Source organism: Quercus suber, unplaced genomic scaffold (assembly GCF_002906115.3).
Source record: "Quercus suber isolate HL8 unplaced genomic scaffold, Cork oak 2.0 scaffold_345, whole genome shotgun sequence".
NCBI lineage: Eukaryota > Viridiplantae > Streptophyta > Magnoliopsida > Fagales > Fagaceae > Quercus > Quercus suber.
In genome coordinates, this window is record NW_027069797.1 from 120,810 (window position 1) to 132,279 (window position 11,470).

Sequence of the window (11,470 nt, forward strand, 5' to 3'; positions counted from 1 at the left end):
GGAAGAAATTTTCTTAGATGCAAAACAAGAATTTTTTGGAGCAATTAGTACAGCGGATTGCACAAGCTAATACTAAGCAGTTGGTGCACAGTTTCTGGGTTAACTTTTGGAATTAAGACCAGATTAATTCTAGCAGTAATAAAAATGGTTTGGATAAATTTAGCTAGATCTAAGCCCATAATGTCCCATGATTGTTGAAAAATTTGTGCATGAGAAAGTCTCTAAAATTATTTAATAAACAATTTTTTGTAGTATCACACCTTTTTTTAATAGACAATTTTTTTAATAAATTATTTACATTTCTAATTATTTTGTAGTATCACACCTTTTTTTTATTAAATAAAAATATAATTTTAAAAAAATCTATATATACTATATATAAACTATTATATAACAAAATTTTGACTTAGAAGTTGGTGATACACCAAATGGTTGCACCAAGTTAAGTTAGGCCTAGAAGTCATAATTGCGCCAATAATGAGTAGTAATACACATTTTTAAAAAAAAATACACTTGTTAATAATTCATTGGCTTATACACACAAATTCATTGTCATTGTGTGTGTGTGTGTGTTTTTTTTTTTTTTTTGGGATGTATATGTATAATTTAAATTTATTTTTGAAAAATATTTAAAAATTTAATAAAATATAAAGTACATCTTAACCACTGCTTGAGGGCATTCATTAACAAAATTCCTTTACTAATATGTTGATTTGAAATGATCATGTATAAAATCCATAATTTCACAAATATTTCTATTACAGAAAAATCCTCAAAACTCAAATTTATCGTGTGTTGTTAAATTCATATAAAGTAATATACATTAACAATTTATTTTTTTTCAGAAGATAACAATTATTTTTTAAATCTATCATCAATTCTCCATTATTTTTTTCCCTAAATTTATATATATAATATGAGAGGTTTTCCAAACCAAATTCACTGTGCTCCTTATCAAATAAAAATAATAATAATTTATCAAATAATAATAATAATTAAATAAATAACAGAACTTATTTACTCAGAATTAGAGTCGGACTCAAAATAAACAAGCTCCAAGTCCCGGTCGGATAAACTTGACCCGATCTACAAGTTTCCCTTCCTATTTAGAAAACGAATCCAACCAAACCCAAAGACCGAATCTTGGATTCGCAAGCGAGCGAGGCAAGCAAGACTAGTTAGTAGCTGGTTGTGTTTTAAAGGTACAAAGATTTTAGGAGTTTCATGTTCTAATTTTTCATTCTATTTATGTTTATTCTCGTTCACTGTTATTCTTTTTATGCGTGTGTGTGTTTGTTTCAAACAAAGGTTTTGACATTGTGGCTACTTTGGTTTGTTATTGATTATGAAGCTCGATATTACAGTTTTTGAGTGTCTTTCATCTGGGTTTTTATGTATCTATGTAAATTCACACATATTACAGAGTTTTTGAGTATTTCTTTCATCTGGGTTTTTATGTATCTATGTAAATTAACACATATTACAGTTTTTGAGTATTTCTTTCATCTGGGTTTTAGTTTATCTATGTAAATTAACACTTATATGTAGTTTTTTGAGTATTTCATTCAACTGGGTGTGTATATTTCTATGGAAATTATATATATGCGTGTGTGTATAGCTCAATAGCATTGCCTAATCTCCTTCATGAGGAGAAGTGGGCTTCAAATCCCCCTCCTCCTCACTTGTTGCAACAATTGAATTATCAAATATATATGTGTTTGAGTTTGGGATTATCAATTACCAAATGTATGTAGCAGATTATTGTTGTTTGGTTTTTACAATAAGTTTATGGGAGATGGGATGAAGTACATATCTTTACAATTGAGCTTGGGGCGAGCGAGGGTTAGAGTATTGTAATTTGTTTATAATAACTTATTAACTTTGTTGTGATATAACATTGTAGGAGCAGGATGCTTTATACTACATTTCAATGCTATTCAAGTATAGTAGAATATTTAAGTCACAAATTAGTTATGCTAAGTGAAAACCCAATCAAAGCTTTCTTTTTAAGCTTATTTTTTTCTCCTGTGAGTTGTTCTCTTTGTTGTAGTTGTTCGTCTTCTTCAAGGGAAGGCAATTGGGAGATAACTGGTTTTGTGCTTTTAAAATGATCAATTTATTTGAATGTGATCTGGTGAAATTTGTTATATTTCATTATGAGGAAAAAAAAAATTTGAATGAAAAGAATTTGCTTTTCCTTGGATGATGCATGTAAATGGATCTTTTACCCATATTCAAGTAGAGTATAAGAAAAGCAATATTCATGTGTGTATGTGTGTGTGTGTATGTATAAGCCTACTGTAATTATTTTATGTTCTGTAGTAAGCAGCATTATAATAGGTTATATTGTGAAATTGAGGATTGTGTTTCCAAAATTTGACACAATACAAATAGTCTTGGTTGATTCTTAAGTAGTTGGGACTGTTTATGGCCATTGATCTGGTTGGTTCTAACTTTCTGCACTGAACTTACATTTTTTACCCTCATCCTTTTCAAATATGTACACATTTATTACATTTTCAAGTTTTAAATCCATGACATGACTTTTTATGCTCTTAAATTTCTTGACAGGGAAGATGTCAGGTTATGAGAATGTTGTTGGGGGTAAGTTGAAGCTTAAGGGAAAAGCCCTGGATGTCAAGGCTGGTGGGGTGAAGAAGAAAAAGAAAAATAAGAAACGTCAGGATCAAATTTCAGAGGTTACAGAAAATGAACTTCCAGCAGGTTGGTTGTTCATCTCCAATTAAGGCATGGAATCGTTTAATGAAGCTCTTTAACTCATTTCAGTCTTAATGCATGTACCTATTGTCATAGTTTTTAAGATAATAACTTTCCATTATTATCTTTAATTCACTCTAAATGTGTTTCTGTGCTTAAGATAAGTAATGACAAATTGAGAAAATATTTTATTTAGAGACTGGGATTCCTTTTGAGAATAAGCTCTGGCTCAATTACCACTTCCTTCCCTTCTAAGAGCAAGGTGGAGGGTGAGGTTGTGGATTCAAGACCCATCAGGTGCATGTGTAGCAAGAGAGTGGGATTCCGTTCATTTTGCCTTTGATGATTGTGTGAAAAATCTTTGGAAATTGTAGGTGCCAGGCTTTTGATTCACTATGGTAATATTGAACAGACTTCTCGATATGCTGACCTTGATCATGATTCTATATTTGATTCCTACCATTTGCATGAGAATAGTCTATGATTTTAACTCTCTATTCCATTTATTTGTAGTGGTGGGGGTGCTCTAATCTTTCTTGTTTAATACACTAGAAACCCTGAGTGATGCTTGTATGAAGATGGAAAAATTGAAGGAAAAATGTACCTAAAAGAAAATTTAATAATTAATAGTTACAAATGTAAAAATAAGTAAATGTGATAGTTTGAATATTAAAAGCAAACAGATTTACATGATTAAATTTATTTTTTGATTGGTATATTTACATGAGTAATTGCTAGTTAGCTATATATGAATAGTGCATATAGGTTTTGCTGCATGTTATTAGTATAGATTATTGTTGGACCAATATTTATATAAGGCAAAAATGCAAAACTGACCCTTTAACTTTTAGCTTTTGTCATTTCAGTTTTCTAACTTTGAGTTTTGTCATTTCAGTTCTTTAAGTTTCAAGTTTTGTCAATGTAGTATTCTGTTAGGTATCAGTTACTCCTCCCGTTAAGTTTGGCCTTTTTTTTTTTTTTTATAAAATTTTTTTCGTAATTAAAAGAAAATTAAAAAAAAAAACTGTAAAAAAAAAAAATGTAAGGGGAACGACGTTGTTCCCCTTCCCCTGAAATCAAAACTGGAAAATGGAAAAATCTCTCTCTCTCTCTCTCAAATCCACCATCATATATGTATTATGCTTTAACACAAACAACCACCAAACCTCAATATTTCAACAAACCAACCCATAATGCACAAACAAACCCAAAGCAAACACCACACCAAAGAGAGTCGCAATCCCATCGATGGTCGCGATCTGGCACAGCACCAGCAAGCCCATCGACCCATGCTCGCAGAAGGTAACCTAATACAGCTCCATTTGAGTTACCCACCTTCTTTAGCTTGTGAAGATGATCCTAACCGACCCATCTTTAAAAAAAAACCTAGACCCAACCAAAAAAAAAAAAAAAAACCAACTGCAGTTTTTTTGCCTAACCTAGACCCAGCCCAAAACCATCCATAGTCCAGCCAGAAAAAACCCCGCCAGTGGTGGCCGATGTGAGAGGCTGGATTCAAGAAGCTTTGGAAGCTGTTCAGGGCTTTTTGGCTGAGGAGTGAGGATATTATTTTGACATGGGTTTAATTAGAGCCGGGTTAAGTTTTATCAGGGTTAAAGTTTACTCGGTTTTGGTCATGTGTATTTTTGGTATGCTACGGAGAGAGAGAGAGAGCAGAGAACGGGGAGGCAGGAGGCTGAGGATGAAGACTAAAGGGGGGGACCTTCCATGTTTTCTTTTTTTTCTTTTTCTTTTCAGCTTTTTTTTTTCTTTTCTTTTAATTACAAAAATTATTTTTTTAAAAAAATGGCCAAACTTAACGGCAGCAGTAACTGAGACCTAACAGAATACTACATTGACAAAAATTGAAACTTAGAGGACTGAAATGACAAAACTGAACGTTAAAGGACTGACATGACAAAAGTTAAAAGTTAGAGGGTCAGTTTTGCATTTTTGCCTTTATATAAAATGCACTTTGTTACTTGTTATCATAACTGGAAGAATGAGTTTGGTGACCTGAAGTTCCTGTAATTGGATTTGATGCTAATTATGCTATTAATAGAATGGGAGAACTGTTAAATGTATCATTTTAGCAAAGATAGTCCCACAAATTCAGTCATATTGTAGCATGGGCATATAGTTCTATTGCTAAGTGGCATTGGCCCATTCTATTCATCTAGTAGCACGTGGAACCAGATTATTGGAACTATAAAATTAGACCAATGTGGTGTTCATTTTTAATGGGCTGGATAAAAAGCCAGTTACAGTAAATCTTAGTCACGACCTTGATTACAAGGATTTAAACTCTACAACCATAGATAACCATGTGCTCAGTTACTACCTCTGGTTCTGGTGCTGAAAGTAGCTTTCTTTGTACTTTGTACATGGTAATGGTAGTGGTCAACTACTTGGTATTGCTGCAATGAAGTCTTCAAAATGGCAGACTTGAAATTTGCTGCAATTTTGATTTCTATATATTTCCAAGAAAGGTCGTTCCTGGCTTGTTCTGAGATCTGGAAACTCTCACTGTTAACTTGATTTGATTGAAGATACTAAAATTTGCTATGAATTGGACTATATATGTAGTCTAAACTCTAAAGAAGACAGAGGAAAAAGAATGGCGTAGAGGCTGCTGTAAAATCCGGAGATTGTTTGAACACTATAACCATTTTGTTTGGTCCAGATCTTTTCTACATTCCATCCTAATTGTTGAACATCATGACCGTATATTTGTCGTTCATTTTTCTTATCAACTGGTGCAGGTGGAAGTGCAGAGCTATCCACTGATCCTAACGAGGAAGATGTAGATGATGCCAAAAAAATGAGTGGCGATGGGAAGACTGTTCATTGTGACGATCATCTCACTCCTGCAGAAAAGCGATATATTGAACAGAGGGATCAAATTGATGTTCATAGATTGGCTAAGGTAGCTAATAAATCTCACCGTGACAGGATTCAGGATTTCAACCAGTATCTTGCAAACATGAGTGAGCATTATGACATTCCTAAAGTTGGTCCAGGATGATTCAGGCAAGTTTATGAGTATGAAGAAGGATCAACCTTTTATGTCAATGCTATTTGTATACAAGGTGTTCTTGTCCACAGTATTTGTGTTTTATTTGGTCATATTGTGCTATATAGCTGATGATTTTTCGTTTGGTGGCTCCTTTCTGTTCTGGAACTTGATTAAAAGTTGCTCTGAAATTTGCATTTGCAAGAAAAACTCGTACATATAAGTTATAACTATCTTAATGCTATTTAGTGCTTGACTGTCATCTGTTCCTACACCAGGTTTCCCACTAGTTATAAATATTCCTAAACCATGTCAGTTAAACAATTAGAATTTAGAATTCTCTGATTAAAAAAAAAAAAGAGAAAAAAAATTGAAATTGAGAAGATGAAAGGAATGTTTAAGAGGTCCCAAGGTATGGAGGACTACATGCTTGATATTGACTGATTGTGTCCATTTCCCGATGTCCAACTCCCCCCCCCCCAAAAAGTTCAAGACGCCAAAGATGGATTCTTTTGATGGATCTGGGAATCCTAAGAATCATTTGAAGCAATATGTTCTTGCCATGAAGCCTCTAGGTCTTACCAAGGGCTACATCACTAAGAGTTTGGGTATCAAGAATCACGGTGTAGTCCTCCATACCTTAGGACCTCTTAAGCATACCTTTCATCTTCTCAATTTCTTGTGACATCTCTTTGGTTTCCTTTTTGAGATAAAGATAGAAATCTCTTTGGTTTCCTTTGACTGTTCTTTCTTCTTAGGTTCCTTGTTGATCGCAACCTCTTTTTCCACAAAACAATCATAAAGATAGAGTCTTCATTTTGAGGTTTTTGCACTACCTTTTTCTTCTTTCCTTGAGCACCTCAAGATAGCGAAGCCTCTCAATGATAGGAGTAGTCATCCTTGTCATCATTTCTTCCATCTTCTTCAAAATATCTTAGTCACTTGATGTCATTTGGTCAATAGAAGTAAGATTAGTTCTTATAAGGCGATTATCAGAAGTTCGAGACCAAGAGGGTTGTGCAATACCCCTTTTAGGAGCAATGATGGGTCACCTATAAGAGACTTATCCTTAAGAGAGATATTTCATTAAGATCACCAATAATTAATTTATATTCAATTACCACTTAACCATGCCCCTAGAATGAGACCAAAAAGTTTAGACAAGACCCAAGAAAATAAGACACAAAAGAATGAAGCTTGAAGACACTAAAAGATAACAAATCTTGACAAGACATGAGCCTCATGCCCCTAGACAAACTAGAATGGACCTAGGGCCCAACAAAGGACAGATAAGGTAACAACCCTAGACAACACAACACGAGCCTAAAGCTCTAAAACAAATAACAGGAAAACTCAAAGCCTAGACAAGAACAAGGATGGGTCTATGGCCCCTAGACAAGGCAAATGTGGGCCTAAGGCCCAAGACACAAAAAGGTGGGCTTAATGCCCCTAAACAAGACGAGGATGGGCCTCAAGCCAAGACAAGAGAAAGAATAGGCCTAAGTCCTAAGACGACACAGGATGGGCTTAATGCCCTAGACAAAAGAAGGATGGGCCTAAGGCCCAAGACAAGACAAGATGGGACTAAATCCAAGACAAAATAATATAACACGAATGGGCTAACCCAAGACACAAGAAAGGAAAGACTCAAAACATAAACAAAAATGGGCTACTAGAATAGGCTAACCTTTGAAAATTTTTATTACAAAAGAAAAACTCAAAAGATATATATTATATATATATATATTTTTTTTTTTTTTGGAAAAGTTTTATTTTGAAAGAAACCCTTTCTTAAAACTCAATTCAATTTTTTTTTTTAGAAAAAAAATTATTAACAAAAACTCACTTTTAAAAAAAACATTTTTAGGAATTTATATAAAAAATCTCACTAAAAACTCACTTTTTTTTTTTTTTTGGAAAATTGTTATCTTGAAAGAGAACTCTTTCTTGAAAAAAATTATTTAAAAGAAACTTACTCTTTAAAAAAAAAAAATTGGAATTTATATATATATATATAAGGGTTAGGTTCAAGTTACACCTAGTGTAACTCTAAGTAATGTTACCACTCAATAACTTGTTATTGAATTAATATTTTGAAAATCCAACCGTTGAATTACATGTTCTATATGTTCTTAACATGCATGCCAATTTTCATATCAATCAGATGCTATTTACCATTTGATCTATAAGCTCATTTTTTATGCATTATCTTCAACTACAAAAAATTGAAATTTAACAATTGATTGATGACATGACTATTAATCTTTGATCATCTCAAAATTTTGCAAGCATGAAGAATATATGAAGATAATGTAATCTAACGGTGGATTTGTCAATATTCGCATCCAATTAAAAAATATTGAGCGGTGTAACATTGCTTAGAGTTACCATGTGCAACTTAAACCCAACTCATATATATATATATATATATATAACTAACTGAAAACTCACATTTAAAAAAAAAAAAAAAAATTTATTTGATTTTTTTTTTTTAATTTCACACTTTTTTTCTTAAAAAATTTATTTATAAAAAGAACTTGAAAACTTTCAAAAAAAAAATTTTGGTTTTTTGAAAACTTAAAAGACCTTTTTTTTTAAGAGATTGACCCATCTTTCTAGCCCAACAAACAATTCAAACAAAGCACACACATGCACACACAATTGGGTAAATCTACATGTTTGGGTCTTAAGCTCATCTACGTGTGGGTAAACTCCTTAAAGCTAACGGAATAAATTAGTAAATCACTCACAACTAGGTAGGCCATTATTCTAACATTGGGCCTAAATAGACCATAATGGATTAGTGGCAAACCGTAAACATACTCAAAGCCCATCATAAGCAATGACACGGATTGTGAGTTGGTGGGATGAACTTCGGAAAGTCTTGGGCCGAATGGAGCTTCCACTTTCCCACTTATCTCCAACCAATGTTACATGGGCACAGAGTGCATGTGTGTGAAAAACAAAATAAAACAGGATTGGGCTCAATTAATAAAATCTTTCTTTAATTATGGCCTAACAACATGTTGGAGTTAAACTTCATCTCTATCCCTAGTGGAGTCGCCATTGTGGGCATAAGGAAGTACACCTCAGCCTTGGAGTGGATCGTGTAAAGGGTGAAAAATTGAGTCACCACCTAGATTAGGTTTAGGGACCATATTGGGCCTTTTTGGGCCACATCCTTATATGCATAGGTTTGCATATCAGATTATGGGTCCAAAATTTGGGTATGGCTTGGGAATGTGTTAAGCACCCAAAACCACCCAGCTTTTAAGCCGGCCTCCATTATGTGTTGCTAGACCATATTTAGATAAATAAGTTACTAAAAGATCTCTAATCCTTAACCTAAACAAAAATCATGCTCTTAAATAAAATAACATACACAACATGTTAAAGTTCACATCACAATATAAAAGGAAACAAATAAAATATAATCAAACAAAATAAATTAAACATGGAAAGTAGGCAATTAAATAAAACACAAAAGGAAAAATATCACAAATAAACCATACATGGCAAAAATACCAAAATAAACATGGAAAATAATTAAACACAGTATATTAACCTAAACAGAGTCAAGCAGAATCAAAGAACATGTGAAAAATGATTAAAATAATAAAAACAAGATTCTTCTCTAATCTAGGTCTGGGGTGCATATGCATACTCAACTATGCGTACGCATGGTCAAAACTATGCGCACACATACTCAATGATGCGTACACATCCTTTAACACAGATCCGAAAAATCACATCTTTGTTGATTTAATCAAACAAAGATATAAACATAGAAATCAAACAAGCATGTTAGAAACCCTAAAAACTAAACTAACATAAAATAAATAACACAAAGTATCAACATAAAAAAATAATCAAGAAACAAATCGATAAGTATAGTAGACTACATCAAATAAATAAACATGTTAAACTTTACATGAAACTAAAATAATAAAACAAGAACAACCAAAAAAAATTATAAACAACCTAAAATCAAATTAAAACATGGATAAAAAGATCATAACATCAATAAAATATGATACAAATACTTAAGATAACATCAAACAAAGAACCATGTGAATCCTATGTAACAAAGTGAGAAATCATGGGAAAGAGACTCACCTTGCTTTTGAATCATAGAATTGAGATTGTTTAACCAACCCCTCGGTGCCTACAATACTAAGATTAGATTGAGAGAATAAGAATAATCAAAGAACACAATAGAACTTAGTAATCACAACTCAAGAACTAAGTTTAATTGAAAAAGGTTTTGAGAAGTTTCTGTCTTAAAACTAACTAAAGAGAGGTTTTGAATCTGTAAAAGAAATGTGCTAAGGTGCTGTGCATGAGTTTTAGAAAAGAGAACTATGGTTTTAGAGAAGATGGAGGCAAAATATAAACTCTCTCTAGCTAGGGTTTTGAATGGAGACATAAGGTGAGTATTTATAAGTTAAAATTAGGGTTTTTTAGGCTTTTTAGATGTTTCAAGGGTCTAGGGGCCGATCCATATCAAAAAAATGATGTTTTGAGCCCTTAAAAATGAAGTTCCACTACCCAGAAAATGAGTGTGCATACGCATCTTTCGGGTGTGCGCACGCATGCTTGATTCATGCGTACGCATACCCTAATTCTTGACAGCTTTGATGGCCCGACTTCAAACGGTTATAACTCACACAATAGAAATCTAAATTTGACAAAATTGGTATTCAAATTGAAGCTCAGAATATCTTCTTTCCAATTAAATAAATTTCACTCAAATATTCTTTGTGAATCAAAAGTTATGGTCAAAATAGTGAGAAAATGATATTTTTCAATGTCGATTTCAAAGCAATTTGAGCACTTTTGAGTTGTGATTACTTCCAAATTATTGTGAACTCTTTAATTACCCTTAGTTGACATATGTCAAGCTCATCATTGGGGTCGGGAACCCAAATTTATTAACGCTTACAAAATGAGGTGTCTACACATATACAATATCAATTCATAATTACTCTCCGTGAAATTCTACTAAATACAATACAAAATAAAAGAATAAATTGATCTAATAATATCTTCTAAATTGAATTGAGATAGGTGCATGGGATCACTCAACTCAATTAAAGTTTGTTACATCCACAATCTTCGCATACAAAATATCTGAATAGAAAAAAATTAAAAAAAAAAAAATATATACCCATTAGTTCAGAGAAAAAAAATTACAAAAACATCATTACAAAAGTCTTTGGATGCTTACCATTTCCCAATCAAAGTCTAACCGAAGTTTTCCTTGAAAATCTATCTATACCAAATAATACCTTTCTAGATGCAGGATATTTTAGATGTGGGTTGGTCCATTTATTTTTGCCATGAGAGAGGTACTTAGCAACCAAATATGACACCATGGACTTTTCTTTTCGTTTGGATTTCTCCATAGTCACTTCATAAGAAGAGCTAACTTGGTTGAAGTCCACCTTCTTCGTTAAGGTGATTGAAAAAAATCCAAACCATTAAAAAGATTTCATTTTTTGTATAGAATGTTAGTAAGGATGAACATGACGAGGTCTTATTGCATTACTTTAAAAAAAATGAAAATTCAAACATATCTATCTCAATAGCAAAAATCTAAAAAATTTAATTTGTATGGAAAACAAACAAAAGCAAAATTCAATTATAATCATAATTGAATTTCCTCTAAGCTTTGGTTATATATATATATATATATATATTTATATATGTATGTATGTATGTATGTATGTATGTTACATA

At 32.4% G+C, this 11,470-nt stretch overlaps 1 protein-coding gene across 1 annotated transcript; it reads left to right on the forward strand.

The window, feature by feature from the left end:
• The first annotated feature begins 1,047 nt into the window (after nucleotides 1-1,047).
• LOC112006913 (uncharacterized) lies at nucleotides 1,048-5,993 on the forward strand. The gene is made up of 3 exons (XM_024039227.2): nucleotides 1,048-1,202; nucleotides 2,572-2,724; nucleotides 5,481-5,993. The coding sequence occupies exons 2-3, from the start codon at nucleotides 2,577-2,579 to the stop codon at nucleotides 5,741-5,743; spliced, it is 411 nt and encodes a 136-aa protein (XP_023894995.1). The 5' UTR covers nucleotides 1,048-1,202; nucleotides 2,572-2,576; the 3' UTR covers nucleotides 5,744-5,993.
• The last annotated feature ends 5,477 nt before the right edge of the window (nucleotides 5,994-11,470 follow it).

Coding starts and splice junctions, on each gene's coding strand:
- LOC112006913 (XM_024039227.2), top strand. CDS start 2,577: ATGTCAGGTTATGAGAATGTTGTTGGGGGTAAGTTGAAGCTTAAGGGA. Junction 2,725..5,480: donor AGAAAATGAACTTCCAGCAG/GTTGGTTGTTCA, acceptor CAACTGGTGCAG/GTGGAAGTGCAGAGCTATCC.